We start from the raw sequence: 27,740 nt of genomic DNA on the forward strand, positions 1-27,740 counted from the left end.
AAGATAATAAAGACATGGCAATTAGACTATGTTAAGGTCGCGGTAAATGTACATGTTAAACGGGTTCTTTAGAGAGGACAATAAAGAAGCCATGGCGATGAGACAGCAGTGCGCGCTCGACGCATTAAAATATGTCTGGTCAAAGGGGGGGAGGTCGCGGTAAGTTTATCTTGACGTGGACAATAAGAACACGATGGCGATTAGTGGCTCGTCAAAGACCGCGTGGTCGAGGTAAGTTCATCCTCGGTGGTGCGGACTAGAAAGCAACGAGGCTTAGACAACAAGACCGTGGCAATTAGACTACAAAGCCATGGTAATTAGATAAAACAGCCATGTCAATTAGGCAGCGTGAGTGGCTGCTCAAAGGAGATGTCGCGGTAAGTTTACCACACTGTAGAAGCGAGATTTCCCGATAGATAGTACTTATTCAGTTCGATGAAATTTAAATCATATTCAAATGGAACAGAGTCGCATTTGTTTTGTTTCGTAAAATTTTCAAACAAAACCAAAATCAACTCTATTCCCTGCACTAAAGGTTCAAATTTGTATGTTGTATTGTATGTATGGCTGGGCCTTAGGAGGATATACCAGTGGGAAATGCTGTTCAACATACCGCAATTTCAAGTTTAGTCTCATTACAACAGATAGCCTGTAAATTGAGACCAGCCGGCGTATTATGGATGGTTTTATCCACGTGATAAAATAACTGTCACTTTTTAACACCGCGGGATAGAAAGTGACGTTTTATCACGCTGTCATACGTGACAAGAACGACCATCATATCCGTACAGTTCAAAATCAATTCTTTCTTTTTTCATATCTTGCTAAAATAACTTAGATTTTAATGTATGGTATATGTTGCGCAGGTGTTCGACGCGACGAATTCAACGCGGGAGCGCAGACGGATGATCCGCGACATCGTAGTACACGAGATGGGCTTCAAATTATTCTTCGTGGAGTCCATCTGTGACGACCCACGCATTATCGAGCAGAACATTATGGTGAGTTACACGAATCGTACGCTAGATGGCGTTGTACCGGTCGACGCGATTCCTCCATCGCGCCAACGATGTGTAGACGTACACATACACACTTACTAATGTGTAAGTATTCGCGACAGCGTAGTACGTGAGATAGGTTTGAAATTATTATTCGTAGAGTCCATCCGTGACGACCCCCGTATCATTGAGCAAAATATAATGGTAATTGGTGAGTTGCATGAATGGGCCACTAGAATCACTAGATGTACCGCTCGAACGATGCGTACATCGCGCAAACGATGTTTTGACGTAGGGTGTACAATTAGGGTGATTCACTTTTGTATGGAGAAAAAAAAGTTGTAATATGTTTCCTGACTTTGCTCACCAATGGAGTCTCCCCACACTAAAAACTATCTATTTCAATTTTCAAAAGAATCGAATAACGTTTAGAGGTTGCACAAGTTGAAAAGGTAGAGTGAGAACCCCATACATTGCGTGAAAATGAACTATGTTCTAAAATGACAAAATATAATGATCTAATACTAAAATCGAATGAAAAAACTGAATTATGCGTCTAAAACACGATAAAAGCACTTTTCCTTTGGAAACAGGTGGAAAAACTGGAAAATCTTAATTAGAACATTTATCGAGTAACCAAAATCCAAGTTTACTACTAATTTTAAAATTTATTTATATGTAGAAGGTTCAGTATCACACTACTCTCCGCTTTGATGGTAGCCGCTTAAACCATTTTCTACCCTCTGATGTAGAGTCGTTGGTTATTTGAAAAATCTTTGTTGAAGTTGTGCAACCTCTAAATGTTTACCGATTTTAATTTTTTTTAACGTATAATATTTTCTTATCAGTTAGAACAAGAATTCGAGCAAAGTCAGATGAAAATCGAAAATTCGGAAAAATGAAACACCCTAGTGTACATACAAGTAGCGATATCGGTTTCGGCATAGAAATCATGTTTCGGCTGAAGGTTCGGTTTCGGCCGAAACTAGAACAATACAATCCAGTTTCGGCCGGACACTAGTGATTAACTAGATTAGATTAGATTAATTTATTTCTTATTGAAAATTACATGATATTTAACAATGTCATAAATGTCATAATGTTTCCAAATAACATGAATTCACAAAAAGATCGTCAGATTGTAAACAATAATAATAATAAATTGGTGAACTGGTTACGATTCGGGGACCTCTTCGGAGAAACCGAGGGTTTTGCCTGTGCAATTGCGGACGAAGTGATGATGACGAACAACTATCGGAAATATATCCTGAAGGACGGTACGGTCGATATTTGTCGGGCATGCCGCCGTCCCGGAGAGTCACTCAGGCATATCATTTCCAGTTGTTCTCATCTTGCTAACGGTGAGTACTTGCACAGACATAATCTCGTAGCCAGGATTATTCACCAGCAACTTGCTCTTCTATACGGCCTTGTGGACCGCGAAGTACCGTACTACAAGTACTTACCTGCGCCTGTTCTCGAGAATGGTCGTGCCACGCTCTATTGGGATCGATCTATCATCACTGACAGGACTATTGTCGCCAATAAGCCTGACATCGTGCTGATAGACCGATCGCAGCGCCGGGTCGTGCTCGCCGACGTCACCATCCCCCATGATGAGAATCTCGTGAAGGCCGAGAAGGACAAGTCCAGCAAGTACCTAGACTTAGCTCACGAGATTACCGCCATGTGGGATGTTGACTCGACGATCATTGTTCCGATAGTTGTGTCAGCGAACGGTCTCATAGCGAAGAGTCTCGACCAACACCTAGAGAGACTCTCGCTGGGTGGTTGGATCAAGGGTCAGATGCAGAAGGCGGTAATATTGGACACGGCGCGTATAGTACGTCGGTTCCTCACTCTGAGGCCCTGACCACCGGCAGCTTGGGCCAAGCCCCGCTGCCGGCGGCAACCTAGGTTAGGTTTTTTATAATGTGTTTATATGTATTTTTTATTGTTTTGTAAGTGTTTTTATATTTTACTTTTATATTCATATTATAAATAACCTAACTTAAGAGGAGAAATAAATAAGGATAATAATAAATTAAAATAAGTAAAAAATATAAAACAATCAAATAATCATAATAAAAATTAAAAGTAATAGTCAAATACAGTAAAAAGTGTCAGAGAGCGTAATAAACATACTAAATACAAAGTCAAAAAGTTACCTATGTATGTCAAAATAAAGCGGTCAAAATGTATATAATGCTAGGGCACCCTAGTTAATATAATGTCAGAATAACTAATAATATTGCAAAGTCAAATTAAAATAAAATCCCAAACAAACAGCTAAAAACAATTAGAAATAAAAAAAATAAAACATAAAATATAACAATGTCAGTAAATTATAATAGAAAAATATTTACATTTTAATCGTTTTTCATGTCAGTGTATTCTTTAACAGAATACAGCGATTTTGTGATTAACATTTCTTTGAGTCAGCGTCCAAAAATATCATTGGAGGTTTCATTTCTGAGACTAGCGGGTAGGCATTCATAGAATGCAGCATATTCATTAAATTTATGGAAAATAAACTCTATCATCTTATTAACTGTTTTAGAAGTTTTTGGCCAGGCGGCTAAAAGATGCACTATCACAAAATATAATTAAATCAGCCTTTGAACGAGAAATTTTCCGCACCTTGTACCGATAAGTCGCGACGTCAACTTTACAACATTGATTGCAATCACCTTGTTTATACCATTACATATGGATTTGCACTAAACAAGTAAACAACTGTAGGTACTACCAACGCTACACCTTATCTCGTTGCTATAAGGTTCATTTTACGGTCAATTATTTGTGTCAACTGTGGTACTTTAAACCCGTATCGCGCAACTTATTAGTGCACTAAGACTAATTGGATTTGTAAACAGGTTCCCGATTGATACAACTACCTACAGTATGCATATGCATTTTTATGCGTTTTACTTTTTTGTGTTTTTTTTTTTAATTTATTACGAAAACATAATTTGATGTTAAGCGGCTCATTTTATTTTATAATGAATGTAACCAAAACGTTTTGTCCCAGGAAGTAAAAGTGAGCAGCCCTGACTACACGAACATACAGAACACAGACAACGTGTTGAACGACTTCCTACTGAGGATCGAACACTACAAGGAGAAATACGAGCCTTTAGAGGAGAACCTCGAGTCCGACTATAGCTTTATGAAGATCTACGACACGGGAGAGAAGGTAAAAAAGGTAGTGAACGGGTGTATGGGTGAATGGGTGATGGGTCTGTTTTAGCGGACTAATTTATCCAAGCAAGGGCTGACTTGGAAAATTCCCGGAAAAAGAGGGCAAGGTCGCCCACGTACCACCTGGAGGCGCACAGTAGAAAAGGAGTCTGCACCAGTTGGCCTCGGCTGGGCGGAGCTGGAGGAGGCCGCGCTGGACGGCGAAGAATGGAAATCCCTTCTGAGAGCCCTATGTCCCTGATGAGGGATAACAGAATATCATCATGATCAATTTAGACACCTGGGTATTTAAGCTGGGTATGTAAGTAAAAGTGAGCAGACACAGAACACTGACAGCGTATTCTACGACTTAGTACTGATCGAGCACCACAAAGAGAAATACGAGCCTTTGGAGGAGAACCACGAGTCCTACTAAAGCTTTGTGAAAATATACGACACGGGAGAGAAGGTAAAAAAGGTAGTGAACGAATGAATGGGTGAATGGGATTGTTAACTACTTTCTACCACGGATCGAGCACTACAAGGAGAAACACGAGCCTTTGGAGGAGAACCACGAGTCCTACTACAGCTTTATGAAGATCTACGACACGGGAGAGAAGGTAAAAAAGTGAACGAATGAATGGGATTTAATCCCTTGAGTCCACAGAAATGACAATCAAATTTCAATTCAAAATTTAAATACTTAAGGTCGTGTTTTGGCGGACTTATTTAGACACCTGGGACTCCAGGGGTTAAGTTATATTTAAGCTAATGTAATATAAATAAAAGTGCACAGCAAATCCAATATTTTCAATGGCGGCATATTTTCTAAGGATTGAACTCACAGAAAATGTTTGAAGTTCGCGCTTATTTTTTCTAGTGACCAATTGATTTACCTACTAGACTATAAGTGCACGACATTGAAGCTGAATTTGAAAAGACTTCTTGGTTAATCTTGGTTAATCTTGTTGAATTTGCTATTAATACAAAAAAAAGAACAGAATAAGTATTTCGCAGCCAAGTTGGCAAAAATGGAATTCTAATTTTAACATGTCTGTCTATCCGTATGTCACAGATATTTTTTGATTAACCCACATTACATACGTTCTTATGCGCGCGATCAGCATTAACCTAAATGTGTAAAAGTGTATCCCAACCCTTTATAACCCTTTTCCAGGCCTCGCCAATCTACAAGGTTTTCCCAATAAATATATTCCAATTAATCCCGCATTGATGATTCATTTGAAGACAATTCACATTTCCCGAAAATGCAATCTAATTTGAACCTTAAATCCGAATGATAAAGTTGAAATTCTATTGGCGCGTACGTATGTGGTCGATAAATCGTACTGTGCCTCGAAAAGGTTTAAAAATTCCGGATAAATGATCTCACTCTAAGGAAAAGCTTATTTGCACTGTAAATATAGTTATTTGCTTTCTTTTTTAGGTAGTGGTGCATAAACACGAAGGACACATACAGAGTCGGATAGTCTACTACCTGATGAATATACACATAGTACCACGGACCATATATTTGACAAGGGTGAGTCTTGAGTCTTTAAATTAAAACTAAGATTATTCCTATATGAACTGCCGTAAAATGATTTTGTATAAAAGAAATCTAGTACGGGTTTTGAAGTAATTTAGGGTGGTATTCCATCTGTCCAATATATTGGTCCAATGTGTATTTGCGTCTCACATTTTGCTTAATGAGAGAGCGAGACGCAATGCACATTGGACAAAGAAAATGGACAGGTGGAATACCACCCTTAAAAATCAATATTTATTTGACTTTTGCATTACTCATTTTTTTTTTTAACTTATTTGCCCCGGCACGAGAGCACAACAGGCGGACGTAATGCCGCTATAGGCATTCTCTACCAGTCAACCAAAGGGCAAAACAGAACAGCGCATTTTGAAAGTTACTAGAATTTTTGAAGGAAACGAAAATCGGAAAAAAAATTATCTACCTCAAGCGAGAATCGAACTCGGTGATCTGGGATTCTTGACTCCACTCTTCCATCTGAGCAGCTGAAGCTTAGTGGACTGCCACGAATGTTTCTTTTAAATCCCTCAGTTGGTATTGGTACAGTCAACGGTAAAAATATGGGTGTACAAATCATTTCAAAAATATGTCCCATAACTCTTATGTCAGTGAATTAAGAACTATGGGACATATTTTTGAGTAAGTTGTCTACACCCATATTTTTACCGTTGACTGTACATACAGCATTTGGCCAGTGTCCTAAAGTCGCAAATTATAATCTTACCGGAAACATCGAATTGTTCAAATTCCCAGTTATTTAAAAGTTATAATTTCGTTAACTATAAAATTTATTCATATTTCCAGCACGGCGAAAGCTTGCACAACATCGTAGGCCGCATCGGCGGCGACAGCGCGCTCTCTCCCCGCGGCACGCAGTACGCGAACGCCTTAGCGCGCTACATCGACGCGCAGGCCATCCCCGGCCTGCGTGTGTGGACGTCGTGGATGCGACGCGCCATACAGACGGTTAAGGACGTCAAGGCGCCGCAGGAGCGGTGGAAGGCGCTCAACGAGATAGATGCTGTAAGTGTATAATCATAGGCGTGGCACCGCTCCGCCGCGCGAAGTGTTGTGTCGCGGTGTAGGTAAACCGCCTCGACCGGGCCCATTTATTAGGCGATTAGGCGGTTTGCCTACACTACACCGTCATACAAGGCTCCCGCCTCGCCGCCGCCGTGCCGCGCGGCGGATCGTGGGCGCTTCACCATATGGGGAAAGGACATACCTATGTCCTACGCAATACCCGCTACATCGACGCCCAGGCCATCCCTGCGCTACGTGTGGGGGCACATAATGTGCGCTTCTTTTCCTGTTGGTTCTGGCCTGTGCCCAAAATATAATTTTTGTTTTACAGTTGAGAATGTTTTCTTACTTTTAGGTACATAAAAGACTAATTAGGATCTAAATTTGTTTATCATTCCGTAAATAGTATTATTTATTAAACAAATACATAAATCTACTAAATTACAACTAACACAAATAGTCCCCCAGATCCGATCCCTGCGGAAGGGTGTCCATAATGCTGGCTACATTCCCCCGCTGAATGGCAACTTCGATTCGTTGGCCAAGGAATGAGCCAGCCCTAGGATCTCTGGTGGTGTCAAAAAGCATCTTCTTTAAATCTTTATACAAACTAAGCGCATCCTGACACCAAGGTCCCAAAGTTTCAACCGCAAATTCCGCAAATAAGTGATTGCTCGATCTTAAATTAATTAGAAATATCAATATTATCCATTTATTTACAACACAAGCCTTACTGAGCTTACTGTGGGACTAGCTCGATCTGTGTAAAATTGTCCTATAATATTTATTTATTTATTTATTTATCCCCCAGGGCATCTGCGAAGAGATGACCTACGCCGAGATCCAAGAAAAGTACCCTTCAGACTTCAACGCGCGGGACGCGAACAAGTTCGCATACAGATACCCCCGGGGGGAAAGCTACGAAGACTTAGTGGCCAGACTCGAACCTGTTATCATGGAGTTGGAGAGACAGGGGAACGTGCTGGTGGTGTCACACCAGGCGGTCATGCGGTGTCTACTAGCGTACTTCCTTGACAAATCTGCCGGTGAGTGATCTAGTAGAATTCCTGGAAAACACAAGTTCTGTGTTATTTGGTCTAGCAGTTTGAGAATTGATGTGTACAGATAACGGTCAGATTTTTCATTCCGAAATCTTCTGAACACGCTGAAACTTATTTATCGATTCATAAACTTATCAAAATTTGATATGATGATAAATCTTTAATACATTTTATTAAACATTGATAACAATACTAACAGGCCAATTCGAGTTTTAGTTATTAGTTCTGTTTCTCATAGGATACTGATCTGTCAGTATCAAAAGTGACATATCTTCAACCAAAAACGTCAAAACTAAAACTTGAATTGGCCTGTGAGTGCAATAAAGTCTTAAAATAAATATTGTCTTCAATATTTTGTAACCAGGCCACAAATATCTAAACAGAGTTATGGCTGGCTTCTTAGATTCCTGGAGATATAGTTTCCTGATATCACCTCTATTAATTCTCTTAGCTTGGCAGCTTCCCTGTCTCCATGTCAACTCGAATTATGAGTTTACAACTTATTTACAAATTAAAGTGCACATATAACATTATCCTCCTAAGGCCAGCCATACAAATTGTAAAATCCAAAATTTGCCACTGAAATTTGAACCTACGGTGTAAGAAACAAGAGTTGATTTTGCATTGTTCAAAAATTGAACGAAACAATGCAAAAGCGACTCTGTTCCAATTGAATATGATTGAAATTTCATTGAACTGAAGAAGTACTGTAGGTAGGACCTTGGGCCTTAGGAGGATAAAGTTATGTGGTGGTTTCTTTACACAGAGGAGCTCCCCTACCTCCACGTGCCCCTGCACTCGGTCATCAAACTAACCCCAGTAGCGTACGGCTGTCGCGAGGAACACGTCGCCCTGGCAGTAGACGCCGTCGACACGCACCGCCCCAAGCCGTCTGTGAGTATAACTTATACCGACATAAAATATACACACTAAAAGCTGGTATACCATATAGATATGGACTCTTAAGAGTCGAAGTGGTCGCCATGGTCGAAATCGGCCGGAAGGATCATCATCATCATCATCATCATCATCATCATCGAAGACTCTTTCATAGATATCTCTATCGTAGAGATGATAAAAGCTGCGTCCGGTGGCTTATCGCACGTGAAAACCTTGAAAATGACTACCACCGTTCAATCAAATTTTAATAGTGAAGCCGTTTTTGAAGTATTGATATTCGAAAAGCAAGGTGCAAACATTTGAAAAGGTAAAACTGGTCTCTCATCGTTTCGAAATTACCAAACTAGTTAGAAGCAGGCACAGAATAGAATCATAATTAGAGATGCAACGGATAGTTGTTTGGCCGGATACCGGATACCGGATATTCGGCCTGACCATCGGCCTAATATCCGGTATCCGGCCGCCGAATAGCCAGCGGAACTATACCTACATTTCGGTTTTTCAGGTGCGCATTCTGCTGGTTTGATCTGTTTCCTAGTGAACGTTCGCGCGGACACATTTCTAGGTTCAAAATGAGTGAGCGTGCAAGTCAGTGGAATGTTTAAATTGTTTAATAATAATAAACAAGTACGATTATGACCGTGTCTGTTTCTGAAATCCAATTTGTTTACTCCAAAATCAAGCAATGTTACTATCCGGTATCCGGCCGGATAGTAGGTCACTATCCGGTATCCGGCCGGATAGTATAATAATGGCCGGATAGGCCGGATACCGGATAGTAACCGAATATCCGGTGCATCTCTAATCATAATGTAATGAGTAAAGTACAACTGAAATCTCGCACCAATGTAAGGTAATTTTCTAATGCCTTGTTGAGTAGTAGCTTTTGGAGTCCATCGAAGCTATCTACAGATGTAGTGCATAACTATATTCCATCGTTTTCACGGAATCATACGAACGTGTCTTGTTATTCCAGTCAGTCTCGGTACAAAAAGTACTGAGGTTGACTGAAGTAGCATGACAAATACGAACGTTTCCGAGAAAATACGATGCAAAACAATTGTACACTACATCTGTACCCCGATATCGCCGCTATACTTACTCAACCTCGTATCTGCAACACTCATTTCATGACAAAAACACCCGTATTCCGAATGAAAGAAATGCGACATTTCCATCAAATGATTGTTGTAGATATGAGGTTGATAAAGTATAGCGACGATATGCAGTCTGTGCAGTTAGCTTCGTTCGACTAAGAACTTTTATTTCTCAAAATAAAATGTTTTTATTTATTTCAAAAATTGAAATGGTAATTGTAATGTAAGTTTTGTTCCTAACAGGGCGAAGAAGAAGAAGACAAAACTGACATATAGAGCACGTACGCTATATGTTGTGTCGCATGACAGTGCATAGTTACTAGTTACATATACTGCGTAATATATGGACGCTGTGGGCCCGGAATCATAACCTTTATATATGTGATGGCCCATAAATATGTTGACAAATCATTTTTTAGGAATATTTATGTTTCCTACTTACATTTTTTTTTCAAGTTTTATAAAAAATTTAACCTACATTTAAATAACACAAAACGTATAATCTTCAAAATATTCTCCTTTACCTTAGAATCCTTAGATACACAATCTCAAATATTTGTTAAAATTATCAACAATATGCACAGTAAAAAATCTTTGACAACGTACCTAATATGAGTGTAATACTTAGTATTAATTTTATATAGTATATTTATAATACATATAATGTAAATATATACAACTTTACCTATTTTAATGTGTATATGTTGTGTTTATGTGTAATTCTTGTATGTTTATTTTTTGGATATCTATGTGTGTAAATCACATGAAAAAAAATAATTTTGAATTTGAATTTTTTGAATTTACTACAATTGCCTTCCGCTAAGTTCCTAATTTTTCTATGCAATACTTTGTTTAGTCTATAAACTACGGCCTTAGCACAAGTGAGTGAGAATATTAATTAGAAATAGCCGTGTAGTATATCTCACGTACGAGATACTGTCACGGCGCAATCGTGCTAAGGCTACAGAGCGAAATATTAATGAATGAATGAAAACATGAAGGAAAACATTTATTTTCAGGCAACTATTGGCCCATAGATAAATACCTTAAAACTAGCATACATATTATTAAATATATCTTAAAACTAAAAACACAATTATGGCTGCGATGCAGTTCGCAACCCCGCAGTGTCAGGGAGCCGGCCGCGGAACCGCCGGAACTTGACACCCTTCGGCCAAAACTCCTCCTTGGTGAAGGTCGCTAGATGTTAATAATTAATATTTATAGTAAACTTTATAAAAAGATTTAACGACTATTCAAGGATATAAGAAATAGGTCTAAATCCCGGCTGTTGCCCCGTCCGGAACCATTTATTTTCCATGTAAATAAAAAATATGTATGTACATTAAAAAATCCAGATTCCGGTTCACAGCATTCATATAATTACAGTAGTATCAAATAGTATATCGATAGATTAGACCCGCCATGGCATGTTGAAAATCAACTATCACATTGGGGCGGAACCACTTGAATATTCACAAAGTTAAGTTACCACTTTGTACGGGGGTGGCGGGTGTGACTGTACAAACATTCTGTTTTTATTTTTATAGACTAGTTTCTAGATATAGCTGAGTTCACCCGAACACTGCATATTGCTAAATAATCAAGATAGTAAGCAATTTCTGGTTGCTGACGGCAAATATTCATGACAAGGGTCTAAAGACCTCACAGGCTTCTGTTCTGCAGTTATCTTTCACTGAACAACTCTGTATAATTTAATTTTAAACACAACTGATCCAAAGTATACAAAACAAAACACTTTTCAATAATGGAGCATTCCATGAAATTGTCTACCGTTTGTCCCGTACAAACGCGAATTTTCTGAAGATTTGCAGCTATAAGAGTTTCCTTTTCTATGACAAATGGTCAAAAATATGCACAGAAAAATAATCGCCTGCTTTAAATGCCGAAAAAAAAGTCGCAACACAGGAGATAAAAGGCGTTTGTACCGGACAGCCCGTGGAATGCTCCTAATTCTGTCGTTGGTAGCCATATTTGCTTAAATAATATCAATTCTAATATTGATTCGTTATCTTTACCAATTGGCAATAGCGCTTTTCTAAATTTCAATTAAACACATTTGGCATTAACAATGAAGCTCAGTAAAATGGCATGGCATTTTATATTCTACTGAAATTTTGATTCTCTATTACCACCTCCAAAATTTTAAATTAATGGTCCAACTTTGCCCACGGTAACAAATTTCACGAATCCGCTATAAGAGATAGAGGCATCAGATAACGAAATTTCGATTTTAAAATTTTCGTACCTTCAGGAAGGGGCAAAGTTGGACACTTTTGCACAGTAAACACTTATACACAGTACCCCAAATTTTAAACGTAAAATTTATCCCACAGGTGATACCAGCGCCTCTAATCGCAGCGCCAGTACCTCCGGTACTAAACGGGGAATCGAACGGCGACGACGACCAGTGTGAAAAACATTAATATTTTATACAGGACTTTGGAAGTAGCGTCGAGTGTCTAGAGACTTCCATTAAGAGTCCGTCTATAGCTCGGTTTTCCTAGGATAGCGGTGCCGTCATATAGCGGCCGTCTCCGTACTAAATAATACGGCTAAATATGGATGTCGTAGTATTTGTATGGAGACGGCCGCTATATGACGGCACCGCTATCCTAGGAAACCAGAGCATAAGGATGGTAGTCCACCTATCCAATGTGTATTTACGTTTCATATTTCGCTTAGTGAGAGTGAGACGCAATGACATTGGACTAACAAATTGGACAGGTCGAATACCACCCTAAGCTAACTTTGCATTAAATGAACAAAGTGAGGGTCTTATTTTCATAGAAATTTGACGTTAATGATGACATTGCCACACTTTGACATTGCGAATGCGATGCAGAGTTAGCTTGGTCCGACTCTAGCGACGCATGATATCTCTAAATTATCGTACCAAGTACATTTAAAATACTTTTAAGTATTTATATATAGAGATGTGTTTACTTTACTAAAAAGTGCCGGATTTATATGTACACTGTACGGCTTTCCATCAGCTTCATGTGCAATAAAGACCTTTCTGTTAGAATTTCAGATAAAAGGTACCTTATTGCACTTGAAGCACGAGGACCCTTCTGTGCTGGAAAGTCACATATATGGAATGGGAGCTCTGGGATTCAGAAAATGGCTTTGAGACCGTCTGCGCCGATTTTGCAGCGATAAAATGTGGGTGTGACAAATTTGACGTTAGCTGTGGCATTCCTTCACTCTGTCGCTTGCCGCGTCGGTGCAAAGTTGAGTTGGCCTGACTCTAGGAATCTTAGGGCAGTTTATGTTTATCACCCGCAATAACATCTTGACACAACCTTATTTGATATTGCAGGCTAATGTTGCCTTCAAAAACGTCTCGGCTACAAGAATGCCAAAAACATCTTTATTTGCACAATATTTCTTAACTGCAACGTTTTTGAAATTAACTTCACTGCATTGTAATATAAATTAAACGTTTTCAAAAATACCACTTTATCAATTGTCGATAAAGGTTAATTCTAAGCGAATCTTTATAGCAATATCGCCGTATTGACAACCCGTAAAGTGGTTGATATCGATTATACAAATATCCAATGTTATTTATAGATATCGTCAGTGACTCTAAATGGATGTAATTTTAACTCATTGTGGTGGCTTGTACCGTCTGTGAAGTTGAATTTGAGACTGATAAGTGAGTCTAGATCCTCTAAGTCTTGTTATTGTAAAATAAATCGTGAAAATTAAAAAAAAATCGCCATTTTATCATGTCACTTGAGAGATAGTGTTGGGACAAAAAGAGATTTAAATCTTTCAAAATAAATGCTTAGTGCATTCGAATTATGAAAATTGTGCTTATTTTCAAACCGTCCTTGTGAAATATTTGAAAGCTGAATTGTATCTTTCTTTATGTGTTATTATAACTGACTTAGTACCAAAGTTTTCGGTAGTTGTCAAAAATCAAGAATTAAATAAAGTTAGACCAAGACAAGTCTGCAACGATTTTGATAGCACGCTCAGTGCAAGTGTTATTAAACGTCAAACTTCTATGAAATTATGACGTATTAATAACACTGGCACTGCGTGTGCTATCAAAATCGTTGCAGACTTGTCTTGGTCTAACTCTAGTGTCCATACATTGAAAGTGAAAATACATTGACACCCTTGATAATGACGTCAGTAAAAAACACAAACTAATGTTTATCACTCAAAGCAATGCAAATCTTATTTTGTTAATGATAACATTGAAATTCCCTTGACACGGTTGAGAACGAACCAAAACGACTGCGTTTGAGGAATTTTTTTAAATAAAGGGGCCCACTGATTAACAGTCCGCCGGACGGTATCGGCCTGTCAGTTGTTCGGAACTGTCAAAATTTTGTTCTAACTGACAGGCCGTTACCGTCCGGCGGACTGTTAATCAGTGGGTTCCTTAAGGAATACAAGCTTTTCTTGCGCTACTTCTTCACTCGCCAATGCAGGTTTATCATCCTTGTCTAACCCAATAAAGTGAAAAGAAGATGGCATGATATACTTCTCATCGCTGATTGAATTAACAGCAAAAATGTCCCGCACTTATATATTTTTATAAGCGCTCCAGTTCGCCTACCATCGTCATATTGATATATGTAGGTAGGTTTACAAGCAATGGTTTACAAATGGCTATGTATATTACATGTATGTAAATAATTTAATGTTTATTATAAGTGTATTTCTAAGTGGGTTTTTGTGTTTTATTTACCTAATTTAAGCCCTATCCAAAATGCACTTTTACAAGGGGTGTGAAACTCCTCCCTTCGGGCAAACTCGGTTCCGTTCGGCTCAGCATTGCTCCGAGCAATTATTAGGGTTGACACTACTTGACGTCCCTTTGCGTGCACGACCACAGATAAGATAATGGCAGGCCTCCGTCACACGCTCAAGGCCACGCGCTATATGCCTACCGCTCGGCGTATCGTCGACGATACAACCGACAGAGGGCCGCCGAACGCCCGCCTCAGCGCTCGCACCGCATTGCACCGCGCGTTTCCCGCGCTTATGCTTCGAAATGCCGAAACCACGTAATTATTGTGCAGTAGATGGGTGAAAAAGTCAAAAAAACAAAGGAAAAAGCCTATAATAAAGATTCATCTTTTTATGGCGGGCTAAAGGTCCCACCTGAAACGTTTAATAATTATATTGAAGGGTTAGAAAAAGTATTTTTAAATAATTTTGACGACGTAATAATTAATCGGCCGGTAGCACCGTATTACAACTTTTAAAAACCGCTGCTTTGCTCCTGAATATTTATTAAAATTATTTACGCAATTTAGGATATTTTCAACTATAAAATTTTAATAACAGAGAATTCCGAGAAGGGAAAAAATTATAAATCATTATATTAAAACTAAAACATATTTGATTCGCAACATTCGTTTTATTACAATAATCATCATAGGTAGGGTAGCTACAACCCTAGCGCATTCTTACGAGGACGCGTTGGCACGTGACTCGCACGGCGGGCAACACAGTCTCGACTCTTTGTGCGCGTACTTATGGTACATTTTCTTCTTGTCCTGAGCAGCAGGTATTATTATTAAGGTTTTGTAGGCTATTATAGCGTAGGTATTTTTGCTTTTGTTTGGGAATGAAGTATCTGTTACGTAGTAACTATTTATTAATCTGTGATAATGGCTTGAATTTTGACAACCCTAAATAGCCGAAAGGGATAGTGCCATATATTAGAAAGGGACAGCATGATTCGACCCTGAATTGCTGTCAAACTTCGGTTTTGTAGGAAGTTTCCTTTCTGTACGGTAGTACTATTATTTATTCTGTGCTTTTACAAGATTTAGACAAGAAGACTTGTATTTTCATTACATTGCGGTATGCTGATCAAACTTGCATTCAAAATTTTACCTTAGTAGTCGGCAATGTAAAGCAAATTGCATACAAGTTCTTATACATATATATAGGTACTAGTCTAAGGCCCGGTTGCACCAACCACATTTAACAGACTCCGACAGAGATTAACGTCAAACAGCAGTTAGGCCAAGCGTGCACCACGACTTTTTGTCGCGCGATAATTTAGTCGCAGAAATGTAACGTATGTGTTTATATGGCAGTGCGCGCATATGCGACAAAAAATCGCAGCGATTTTAAAATTGTGATTTGTCACATTTTTCCGCGACTACTCGCGACGCGATTGTCGCAAAGTGAATTGCAGCATACGGAGTTGTATGGCCCCGCGCGCACTGCGATAATAAAATCGCACCCGGACCTCAGTCGGCATTTCGCTCTTCGAGCGTCAACATGTCGGAATGAGAAAATGAGACGCTAGATGTTGACCATTTAATTATGAAAATAGACAGGGATCACCTTTGTGTTATAAATGCTCAAAGTCATACAGCGATCGCATATTAAAGACACGTTTCATGACAAACGACTGGTACGAAATCCATGTAGAGAATGAACGACTCGTCGACTTTTTCATCGCAGTGCGCGCAGTGAATTTTCTGCGATATATTACAGCGCGATTTTAAAATCGTGTCGCAAAAATTAAAATCGTGGTGCGCGCTTGGCCTTAAGTATGATATTTCCCATACAAAAAAAATAACGAACGCTTTAACGGTGACAGACGGTTTGGTGCAACCGACCCTAAAAGCCTCGCTTTTTGCTGTGTCCCAGATACAGAATGCACGTAGCGGAAAATTTATAAAAAGCTGGAAATTTTCATAAGAAACAAAAACAAAGGAAACTTTCATTTTTGGAATGAAAAATGTCGATTGCCTTACAAAAATATGCTTGCCAACGGCACATCCCAGATACTAAAATGAAACTTCGATTGGCCAAAAAGCCGCTTCCATACAATTGAACTTACGCTCTCATTTTCAAACGACAATGTGTCACTCGTAATATATACAACGACAACATCTGTAAAGGTGGTATTCCACCTGTCCAATTTCTTGGTCCAATGTGCATTGCGTTTCACTCTCACTAAGCAAAATGTGAGACGCAAATACACATTGGACCAATAAATTAGACAGGTGGAATACCACCCTAAAGTAGCTAACACACTATCGCACCGCACCAAGGTCATTGTGGGACGCACCCATAAGTAAGAGGGAGAAAGTTCTCCCTCTTACTTATGGGTGCGTCCCACAATGACCTTGGTGCGGTGCGGTAGTGTGTTAGCTACTTAACGTAGGCCGCCTTAAGTTTACCTACCTTATCATTTTTCATATCGGATAATACAGTAAAACGCTACCTTTTATGCTCTGGTTTCCTAGGATAGCGGTGCCGTCATATAGCGGCCGTCTCCATACAAATACTACGACATCCATATTTAGCCGTATTATTTAGTATCGAGACGGCCGCTATATGACGGCACTGCTATCCTAAAGCCTCCTCCACACTCGTGTGCGAATCGCGGCGCGAAGCCGCGAACGCGAGTGTGTAGTCGATTTTCGCAGACAGCGAAATCGACTACACACAGGGTTGCCAGATGGTCGGGATTTGGCGGGATTCTCCCGATTTTTAGCATGTGTTCCCGATTCCCGACGAAGTGAAAACTGTCCCGAAAAACAGCTTCACGTTATAAAACAATAATTTCATGTTCCGAACTGTCGTCGAGCGAGCGAGCGACCCGCGTCGAGCGCGTAGCTAAAGTAGTGCCAATAATGTAAAATATCGTTGTTTTTAATACAATTACTTTAATTTGAATGGTTTTTTTTCCCGACTTAAGTCCCAAAATCCCGAAAGATTTATATTTTTTCCCGATAATAGCGCCTTTCGATCTGGCAACCCTAACTACACACTCGCGTTCGCGGCTTCGCCCGCGATTCGCGCGCATAGTCTGGAGGGGGCTTAAAAAACCGATCTTTACCGATGATATTTTCGTGTGATTTGCAATACAAATACAACAAAATAGGTACAAGAAAGACACTGACATCTGCTGACATTAAATAATTTACTGAACTCTGCCATCTAGTGAAAGAATAACAAAGAAAAGTGCCTGCCATCTAACGGAGAGTAGATTACAAGTTGTAATTTTAAATAGCACTAGCTACTCTCTGCTAGATGGCGTTACAAGTACTGAAAAAAAGGAAAAGGGTAATAAAGCAAACATTGATAATGTGTTCTCATAAAAATGAATAGAATCGAGGAATAGAAGCTTTTACGATCGAATATTGCTTATTTTTATTTGTGGTATTTTCATCTCGGAGATCTAAAATAAAAAATTGTCTGTATCTGTTTTATGACCTACCCAATTACGACAAAGTGAAAAAGGATAAAAAAAGTTGCGAATTCAACTTCAATGTGTAAATGTTTTTATATTAAAAGTAAGGCTAAACCTAAACACCTACGGAGTCTTGGAGCAAAAAAAAATTGGTTAAGCTAACTAAAATGTTCGGTACAAGCAACACTCCTAACTGTATATCGGTGGACCTTATGTAATAACAACAGACACATACCGATGTACAGTTAACAATGTGGGCGATAGTACCTAACTTAATCGTAATAAGAGAAGGTACCTCACTAAAGAAATATGATAAATATACTATTTTATTTTCCTTTACGACTAATACTATTTCATTGATTAATTATTAACGTATGAACGCAAAACATGACGTAGCGAAACATTCATTTCATAAATACCCCAAGGAAACTGAATTTATTCCGACCTACATAGTTAATACGCGGCGCTGCAAAATAAACATACCGAGTCGTGTTACCTAGCTGCCTAGGTACTCGGCGGCCACTTCGCACATAACATGAGCAATCAATAAACTACGTACATAGCGGGTATGTACGCCGGCCGCTCGGGCCCGGCCTCTGCCGCGTCATATTTACCTATACCTTATACCGATATGTTCCATTTTCCTGTTCCCAGTATATTCGGCTGCAGTGCCGTGAATACAAGTACTCCGATTACACTATTGGAATGAATTTGAATGCATTGTTGAATTTATTATGGTGCCAACTAAGATATTACCAATCGAATATTTCAGTTTGCAACTTAAACAACCTTTATTATTGCACTTATTTCAGACATGCAGCATTTCCTGCATTTCTAATATTTTATTACTTTTTATCCGATACGAATATTACAATCGATTTAAATTGAATAAGATCGATTTGGCGCAGTATCCGATTGTTCACGAAAGAATACCGGTATCGATCTCTATATCGATTTTTTTATCCATAGATCAACGTCAGCAAAGTCTATGCTCTATTGGTGTCAGCTGTCAATGACACTTCTACGTTCGAACGTATTTTGCAAAATTCTTTTTTAGTTTTGCATCAATATGATCTTATTCTTATATAATTAGTGTCTTAGTTTTAATATTATAGGGTCGTTGAAGAATATGGAGTGATATGTAAATAGCATTGCATGCATTGTGTTGTGTATTTGGAAATATACGAAGATTTTCATTGAAGATGGTGTCAACTTTGAGTCGTCAAGAAAAATTCAATCAAGGTTCGCCATATTTTGAACCCTTATTCGGAGGATGTATATTAATTCATATTAATAAATAGTTTTTTACCGTGTTGTTCTTTCACAGCGAGAAGAAATTTCTGTTTTTACTTGGATATTCAAGAACAGGGACTATGTAGATCGATATCAAGAAGACTCCAAGACATGGGTTTAGTGAGTATATACTTTTTTACCGCCAAAATCATACTCCACAGTGCGTATGCCCAGCTAAGGTATACGTTGCATTACATATTGCTTCATGTATTTGGTTATGTAGCAGTGCAAGTTCAATAAATAGAGAATCCACATCGACAGCGGTATGTGGGGTGCTTTTTAGGTCTATCAAATTTAGTCGCTTTATCTACGTTCCATTTCTAATATTATGATTATTCTTGATTAGTTATCTAACTGTGAAAACAACATGAGCTTATATTTTTAACATATGAGTCTTAAATTAATTATTTTTTTCGTTTTTACGAGGTGAATCAGATTGATAACAAACTGGCATAAAATAAATAAATATTTAGGTCTCGTATCTGTTAATAGAAATTTGCGTAGTAACGAAACGTGATTGTAACCGACCAATCAGAAGCGTTGCCCCTTCCGCTCGACAGCAGCGCCGCTAGCGACCTAAACAAAAACTAAAGCGAAATAACTCCATCTTGTCTGACAGATTTGTGTGTTTATTGTGAATATTTCGTATATCTTTAGCAAATGTACCTATTTACTAATAATTACTATTATATTTAATGCGTAAACTATCTGGAGTTTCGTTATACATTAAATAATACAAACATTTAACGGGGGTGTCGTAATTCGGAGTGAATCTACCAGTGACGAAGTGTCCATCTCATTGACTGGTATATAGTTACTTATTTTTGTGATAAGCGGAGCGCGCGGGGCTTGCGGACGGCTTTTGTGTAAGTATATATGTTCGGCGACGCTTACATACTCGAGCCGATACTGGGATCGTGTCATAATTGTTTAGAAAACGGTTTAAAACATAGTTTGAACAGTGACCAGTCGGGCGCGTAGCTTGCGTTCGATTTTAGGTCATCTTTTGTACGGTCGCGTTAGAGTCGCCGCCGCAGCGCGAAATGCAACGGGCCGAGGCCGCGCGTAGCAACCTCACGCCCGCGGTGCACTCTATCCATTTTAAAAGCGGTCAAAAAATGTAGTTTCCTATCGGTAACGCGTGTGTATGCTTAATTTTTGACAGTTGATATTACTTTTACCGTCTCAAGGGGATGTGGTTCTTAAGACGTGAATAGTAAGGGTGAGTTTGGTGTGTGCACGGGGGGCATGTTATTTTTTTGCGCGGGACGTTTGGAGCGAACGAAGGGCGGGATGCCGCGGTGCCGGCGACGCGCTACGTTTGCTGACGGTATTTCAAGGAAAAGTGCGGTGTATTATGTAGCTCGCCGAGCGCCGCGGCGACCGCCGAGTGGCGCCGTTACCTCATCAACTAGATACTTGTATGCCACTACTTGATGCTCATTTCCTCTGCATGCTCTTGTGACCAAATCAGCGTTTTACCGTAAAGGGGACATTGCGTTGCGACATACGTGCTGGGTCACACTGCAAGTTTTGTGCTGACTTTCACATTTTATTTACTTACTGCACTGTTAGCATTTTTTTTTATTTGACAGTGACAGATTTTCTTATAAGAGTTAATAATTATTATATTTAATTATAATTTGCTGGCAACACTACAATAATAAATTGAATAACATGTTTGAATAATTTAGAATAATAGATTTAATATGATTTTCTCATTCAGCAAACTGTAAAATATCCTTGATATAAATGGAGGGGAATGTAAAAACTTCATCTGTCATGATAAATAATAATCTATGTACAATGACCAAGTGCCTAAGAAAAATTGCATAGCAAAAACACTGGAAGATGCTGTTATTATCATTAAACATTTTAGGGTTGGTTGCACCAAACTGTTTGTATCGTTAAAGAGTTTGCTAAATTTTTATGTATGGAAAGCTTCATAGTAAAGCGCCGGGGGGCGCCAGCTGACGTTGATCAGTCTGTCAAATGTGGTTGGTGCAACTGGCCCTTAATAAGGGAACAATAACTTACCAAAATTACTTTTGTCTGCACTTATTCAATTTAATGCATTAAATAAAATAAACATCCTAATGTAATAATCCTTTATTTAAGACTGTAAAGTATATTACTTTTTTTTTCTACAGTTCTTGCATATTTTATTCCTGTCTGTGTGCCACTTATTGGCAAAACATCCTACACAGAAATAAATTCTACTAAAATGAAATTCATAAAATTAAAATGTGGCAGTGCATATCTCTTGTTTGTTTAGAACTCTAGATCACTGTTTTTCAAACAGTGGGTCGCGAAGCCTCTGCCAGCCTTAAAACAATACATAAGCGAAACATTTAGTTCATAGTAGGGGGGTCGCGTCATGAAAAAGTTTGAAAACACTGATCTAGATTATTATTTGTAACATATTACAATAATAGTAACAGAAATGTTTTTTTTTTCACAAAAAAATTACTTTGTAGATTTTCCTTCAACCTACTTGTATTTTCTCAAGACAGCAATAAAATGTTTTGATGAGTCTGTTAATAAATAAAACTATTTTTTCTTTTCAATTGAAGGTAAATACAATTTTGACATCTGAAAAATTAGTGCCAACCCATCAAGGTAATTTAGGCTAGGCTATAGGATACCTTCAGTGGAAAAGTCTGCGAGTAAAGAAATCTAAACCAGAACTATTCCAATGCAAAGTCCGGGTACGGGTGCGAAACCACGATTATCCGCAAAGACCAAATGACAATACTTCTTAACTACATCAAAGATGCTAGTGTGGGGGGTCTCAAGCCACAGAGCGTCCATCCGCCTTGCGTCCAATGTTACACTGCAAAGCGTCCAATGTTACACTGTTTGCAGCAACAAGAAGCGTGCCTGAGCGGTCGCGTGACGCACGTGGTGCGCGACAGCGGCGCCGGCGCCGCGCCCCCGCGATGGCGCCGTGACTCCGCCCGCACGCGCGCCGATGCCATGCTCGACCGCGTCCGCCACGCGCCCACACCACACAACTACGTGCTGCTCTCTGTTGAGAAGGTAACTGAACGGTCTAAGGTGTAACCACCTAAATATGGTGTTCGGCGTTACATTACATTGCAGTTAAAGGATCAGCAAATTCCGGGTCTTACGCAACCCGGGGACAGATGTGATAAGCCGAACCACCATAATCCTATGTTGCCTGGTCTGCGTACTGGCGAAATTGACTATGTGTGTAAACAAGAAAGAGGAAAACCACTCTCCAAGTGAATGGCCCCACCTCGTATCCCTGTCATTTAAATGTATACAATGTATACATAGCTTTAGCGTGAGCCAGTTCATGTCTGAACTGAGCCCCATTTACTTTACATTAGATCTTTTTGATACCTAAGACATACATATGTAAAATAATAGTGCTTGCACTTGGCGGGCCATAAATGCCATAATTCATAACTTAAATTATATAAAATAAAGTTTTATTTTATTCTATTCTATTCAAACTTTTTAATGCAGTTTACCTTATTAGTCGGCAATGTAACGTAAATTGCATGCAAGTTCTTGCTAGTCTTTGGGTGATACGGATGCGCTCGCTACAAACGGCTTTGCTGTCCTGAGATAACGAGGACTCCTGGAAAAAATCTCTTGAAGGAACTAAATAAGTAAATAAATTACTGAAAATGTAATACACTCCAATCTAATACAATAGAATGTATACTAGAGCCAGACTATGCAAGCCATTTGCAATGACAAAGTATGGATATGTCATCATCGATGTCAAATATTTATAAAAATATGACGTTTATATAATAAGCAGAGATCGGACAGATTGGCGTCATTGCTCGCAATAATGTGGACATGACTCCAAATTTGATTAAATAATTAATCATTTAATTATTTTAATTTTTTTTTCCTGAGATTTAATTTTGTTCCCTATAGTCAATAAATAGGACTTAAATATATTTTTGATATAAAAAAATTTGTACCTACAGAAAATTTGGAAAACGTACTGATTCTTTTCTTTAATAAATTTACATTATAAGAAATCTTTGTGTTATTTATTGATTAGGAATCAAAATTAAGCCTCAGGTAAGAAATTAATTAAATGATTAATTATTTAATCTATTTTGGATTCATGTCCACATTATTGCGAGTAATGACGCAAATTTGTCCGATCTCTGAATTAATAAGACATAACTTTCTTTAGAGTCTTCATAGATGTCATTACTGACAGGCAGAAGTAACTTAAGAAATCCTCCAAATCGAAATCTCGGTTAATGGAGAGCTTTTAGTAAAATTTTGACAAAAGAATTAATGGTACTATTTTTTATGGCTATTTTAGCTTTATCAGATGTCCCGAAAAATTCTAATCTCACACTTTGTGTAAGTGTAAACATTTCAAAAGATAAAAAGTTGGTCGCTGTTACAAAACACACTTCCTAAGGGCTCATTTAGACGATGCGAGAACTCGCATGCGAGCATTGCTGGTTCTGATCAGTCGGTTTAATTGGACGGTTACGTTATTACATTGTGGACTGTTGGTCAATGTAACTAAAATCGCCGTCTAAATCAGCCCTAAAAGAATCTTACTCTGCTTGTTAAAAATTAACTTCACTTCCAATCCAAAACAGCATGCATTTCATATATACTTATATTATATGTAAATGTTGTTACCACACTAAAGTGCTCAAATAATGAGTCAGTCACTATTTATGCACTTTATAAACTTTATCTTCCTGCTTATTTCCATTGGTTGATAAAAACTGCTCTGGCAAATGGCACTTTCTTTTATGGAATAAATCAGAAATAACTAAGTCTTGCATGTGTTTTGCTGACCAATGGAAATTCGCTCTTTCATACTAACCGCTTTCTTACGTTCCTTTATATATTTACAGCTAATTTGAACTTTCAGGCTATAGCTCTATTGGATAAACTGTATGACACGTTCTTCGCGGCCCCACGTAAATCGAATGTGAGACTCTTCACAAAACATTATATCAAGATTGAATTTTTGGACAAGTATGAACCATAATTTTAAACTAATTTTACTCTAAGTTTAGCCGTACAACATATCTATAGAAGAGTTTCTCTTTCAGACAGTGCAGGCCTCTGTATAAGGAGTTTGATGCGTGGCCTGAGATCTCATTAGAACCTAACCCGGAGAGGAAAGAGAAGAAGGAACCACCTATAAACCAAGGAGTCACGGTCAATAACAACTACCAAAATACGATTGGACAGAATCGCGAGTAAGTCGAGTATTTTACTCATAAGTTTTTTTGCAGGATTTTGAATGTATACTGTATCTGTAAAAAAAATATATCAAGAATGTAGTTTTTTTCGTCCCATATTCTAAACCTTTGAACTCGACTCCTGACAGTACTGATATTGTGTACGTGCAGTAGAAATTATAAAGATTTCAATTTTCAGAATGACACGGAAGAACAACCGTCCGCGAATAAAAGAGAAAGAGGACAAAGAGCCTCAGGGCGGGTACTGCGAGGCGTGCGGCGCCATGTTCGCCGACCTCGCCGCGCATGCGCGCTCGCCGCGCCACGCCGCCTTCGCGCGCGACACCAGCAACTTCCTCGCGCTCGACTCCCTCATCGGCGCCTCCTTCCTGCCCGTCAACGGCGAGCGCCGCTCCCTCCGCAACGTGTGCAACGGCGAGCTGGACTCCCGCAGAGTCAACGGCGCCTCCCCCCGCAACGGCGCCCTAGACGACGAACCCCGACGCACGCGCTGCAGGAAAACCGACAGCCAGGAGGACCGCCAGTATTACAAAGTCGTCGGGGTCAGTACGAAGCTCCGGTCCAGCGGGGGCTTCGCCGCCAAACGGAAGGATTCGTCCCCGACGTGCAACGGGAAACCGCTCGTAGTCAAGTTCAGAAAAGTGAGACGCTCCGAGCTGTCGGTGCTCAGTGACGAGGCGGAGCAGTTTATGTTTCCGAAACGCGCCAGTTCGACCAGCTCGACTTCTTCGGATGACGACGATGATGATGATGAAGACGAAAAAAAGGAGTCTCCTCGGCGAAAGACGCCGCCCCAGCCCGCGCCGGCGCTAGAACGGAGACGTCAGGCGCGCCCGACCGCATTAAAAGAGGAATCATCCGAGGAAGACAGCTGGCTAGATGACAAGCGGCGGCGGAAGCGACGAGTGGTCCCCGTCGTGAGGAGAACGCGTCGAGCGCCCTGTAAACCTCCCACGCCTGAGCCCGAACCGCCGCCCGAAATAGAACTTCCAGTAGAAAAGGAACCTGTTCCAGACCCTGAGCCCGAAGTGAGTCCGCTCCGAGAGGAGCCGGTCGAGAAATGTATGAAATGGGAGGATGGCCGACTCAAGTATACTCCGGCAGTGGAACAGTTGGAGTTCGCGTTCGAGAGCGTGCCGCGGAGTGAGCCCTGGTTCGAGACCTTCACGCGGCAGGACCACGACCAGGTCTCGATCAAAAACGTGCCACGGTGTTTTGGTAAGACATGTTTTCATTCAAATTTTCATAATTTATAACTCACATTTTCGAGTACTAGATTCACAATCGAATTTCCCCCATTATATTGGCTAATAAAATCGCATAGGCCTGCCTTATTTAATTTTGTTCGTGTTAGTAAATGTATCTTTTATTTCAGCATTATACTCCAAGTCGCCAAAGTTACCGTACGAGATCGGTCTGCTGCCGCCGCTGAAGCCGGACTGCTGCGCGCTCAGCAACCTGCCGCGCCCCGCCGCCGCGCGCGAGCCGCGCTCCGAGCGCTACGGCACGCGCGGCCTCAAGTCCCGCAAGCTGCACAAGCGCATCGCCGCCGTCGCGGCGCAGGACTCCCGGCCGAGGAAGTCCCCCCGCGAGCACGCCTCCACGCTCGCCATGCTCGGCTCGGCCGGCCTGCACCGCCGCGGGCCCGACGACGCCAAGTCCACCGCCTCCGAGGACACCGTCAGCGACGCGCTCAGCGCCAAGCCGGAGCCCTCCGAGGCGCAGGAGGCCGGCGAGCGACTCCAGAAGTTCCTCTCCGAGGTGTTCGACGACGCCGCGGAGTTCGAGCTGGACGAGGTGGACGGCGGCGCGCTGCCCGCCGCGGCGGCGCCGCCCGACGTGCTGGGGCTCGTGTCGGAGTGCGACGGCTGCGACATCATCCGCAACGAGATAGCGCAGGTCGCCGAGCGGCGCCGCGCGCGCCGCCGCGGCCGCTTCAAAAAGAAGAACAGGACCGGCTGGCCCAACAAGAGGAAGTCCAAGAAGGGCTCGCGCACCAACAGCTCCGAGAAAACCGAGAGCAGCCTCGATCGGTCCTCCGTCGCGTCCGAGGACACGGCCAACGACACCTGCGACGAGGACAACCTGTCCGAGATCGAGGAGACGACCCCGCCGAAGGTCAAGTCGGAGGACGAGCGGGAGGCGATGGACGTCGACCGGGACGGAAAGTCCGACGACAAGCCGCTGCGGCTCGACGTGAAAGTGCTCCTGGAGGACGAGAAAAAAGCGGAGAAAGTGGCCAAAAGAGGGTCGGCGCGCTCGTCCGCGTCGGAGGAGGCGGAGGAGCGAGGGAGAAAGAAGAAACGCGCGCTGAGTAATCTGGCCAGCTGGCTGCAGCCCGTCGTGCGCGTGGCGCGCGTGGACGCGGCGGCGCGGCGCCTGCGCTCCGCCGCCAAGCCGCGGCAAGCCCGCCTGCGGTAACCCCGCCCCAGTGATACCCCGCCGGCTCACTGTACCTGATGTACCATGTCGGTGCGGCCGAACTATACTACTGACTTCGACGATTCCAGTGGAATCTAAATTTATTTTTATTGAAGGATATGAATGTGACAAATGTGCCGATTGAAAGTGACAATTTTCACGGGACGAACTAAGGTGCCCTCGGTTTTTGAGATAAATGACCTAGCATAATTAACTTTCGTAATGTTATCTTCCTGCATATTAGTTGTTTGCTCCTTTAGTCCATAGTTTTTGAGTTTAATTGCTATTAGTTTTTCACTATTTTGTTTTTTATTTGGTCAACAAATTGACCTCTTATGTTCTTCGCGTATGGAGGAGGATGATATTATATAAAGTGTGACAAACGTAGCGTTTCGCCATAGTCGTCAATTTCGTTGTTTTCGTCTAGCACGCGCTGTGCAGTCGAGACTTTCTCAAAAACATGTCTTTGAAAGATATAGTGCATAAGTTTATCAAAACTATGTTTTTGAGGCTGGACATAGGGTTTAGCTGTAATGAGTATTGTAAATATACTGTAATTTAACCGAGTGTCCGTGTGTGTATCTGAGAGAGCTTAGTCTGTATATAACTGTTGCGCGAATGCGAACTGTTTCTTTTCCTTTTTATTTATAAACAAATGAAAGTTATCTCATGTAATTTCGTCATTAAAAGTTGTATAAAATATTATGATTCTCAACATGTCTTTCATTTATTCTCTACGGCATTCATTTGAAAAACTACGGGAGTTACAGACAACATCAAAAATGTATTA

General features: G+C 40.5%; 2 protein-coding genes across 9 annotated transcripts in view; both read left to right on the plus strand.

Moving 5' to 3' along the window:
- LOC134796289 (6-phosphofructo-2-kinase/fructose-2,6-bisphosphatase) overlaps positions 1–12,323 on the plus strand; it is a 36,682-nt gene extending 24,359 nt beyond the window's left edge. The window contains exons 4-11 of one of the 5 annotated variants that reach the window (XM_063768357.1): positions 867–966; positions 1,168–1,202; positions 4,030–4,203; positions 5,626–5,721; positions 6,529–6,747; positions 7,559–7,793; positions 8,575–8,702; positions 12,163–12,311. In XM_063768357.1, the coding sequence (XP_063624427.1) occupies positions 867–966; positions 1,168–1,202; positions 4,030–4,203; positions 5,626–5,721; positions 6,529–6,747; positions 7,559–7,793; positions 8,575–8,702; positions 12,163–12,252 (1,077 nt within the window). In that variant the 3' untranslated portion in view covers positions 12,253–12,311. Of the gene's footprint in view, positions 1–866; positions 1,002–1,167; positions 1,203–4,029; positions 4,204–5,625; positions 5,722–6,528; positions 6,748–7,558; positions 7,794–8,574; positions 8,703–10,048; positions 10,087–12,162 lie in introns of those variants that run through there. The other 4 variants (XM_063768356.1, XM_063768360.1, XM_063768358.1 and 1 more) reach the window with 4 other exon arrangements.
- Positions 12,324–19,008: 6,685 nt separating this feature from the next.
- LOC134796264 (nucleolar and coiled-body phosphoprotein 1) lies at positions 19,009–27,665 on the plus strand. 4 transcript variants are annotated; one of them, XM_063768306.1, is made up of 7 exons: positions 19,009–19,253; positions 19,339–19,424; positions 22,170–22,343; positions 24,193–24,299; positions 24,377–24,526; positions 24,708–25,747; positions 25,905–27,665. In XM_063768306.1, the coding sequence occupies exons 1-7, from the start codon at positions 19,214–19,216 to the stop codon at positions 26,948–26,950; spliced, it is 2,643 nt and encodes an 880-aa protein (XP_063624376.1). In that variant the 5' UTR covers positions 19,009–19,213; the 3' UTR covers positions 26,951–27,665. The 4 variants fall into 4 exon arrangements, with proteins under 4 accessions (XP_063624376.1, XP_063624380.1, XP_063624379.1 ...); XM_063768308.1 differs by lacking the exons at positions 19,009–19,253; positions 19,339–19,424 and adding an exon at positions 19,626–20,170; XM_063768310.1 differs by lacking the exons at positions 19,009–19,253; positions 24,193–24,299.
- Positions 27,666–27,740: the final 75 nt, after the last annotated feature.

This window comes from Cydia splendana, chromosome 13 (genome assembly GCF_910591565.1).
Source record: "Cydia splendana chromosome 13, ilCydSple1.2, whole genome shotgun sequence".
Taxonomy (NCBI): Eukaryota; Metazoa; Arthropoda; class Insecta; order Lepidoptera; family Tortricidae; genus Cydia; species Cydia splendana.

Excerpts from the sequence above, each read along its gene's own strand:
- LOC134796264 (XM_063768306.1), top strand. The coding sequence starts at position 19,214 with ATGGTGTCAACTTTGAGTCGTCAAGAAAAATTCAATCAAG. Across the intron at positions 22,344-24,192 it reads TGCTGCTCTCTGTTGAGAAG|GCTATAGCTCTATTGGATAA; the intron begins GTAACTGAACGG and ends TTGAACTTTCAG. Across the intron at positions 24,300-24,376 it reads AAGATTGAATTTTTGGACAA|ACAGTGCAGGCCTCTGTATA; the intron begins GTATGAACCATA and ends TTTCTCTTTCAG.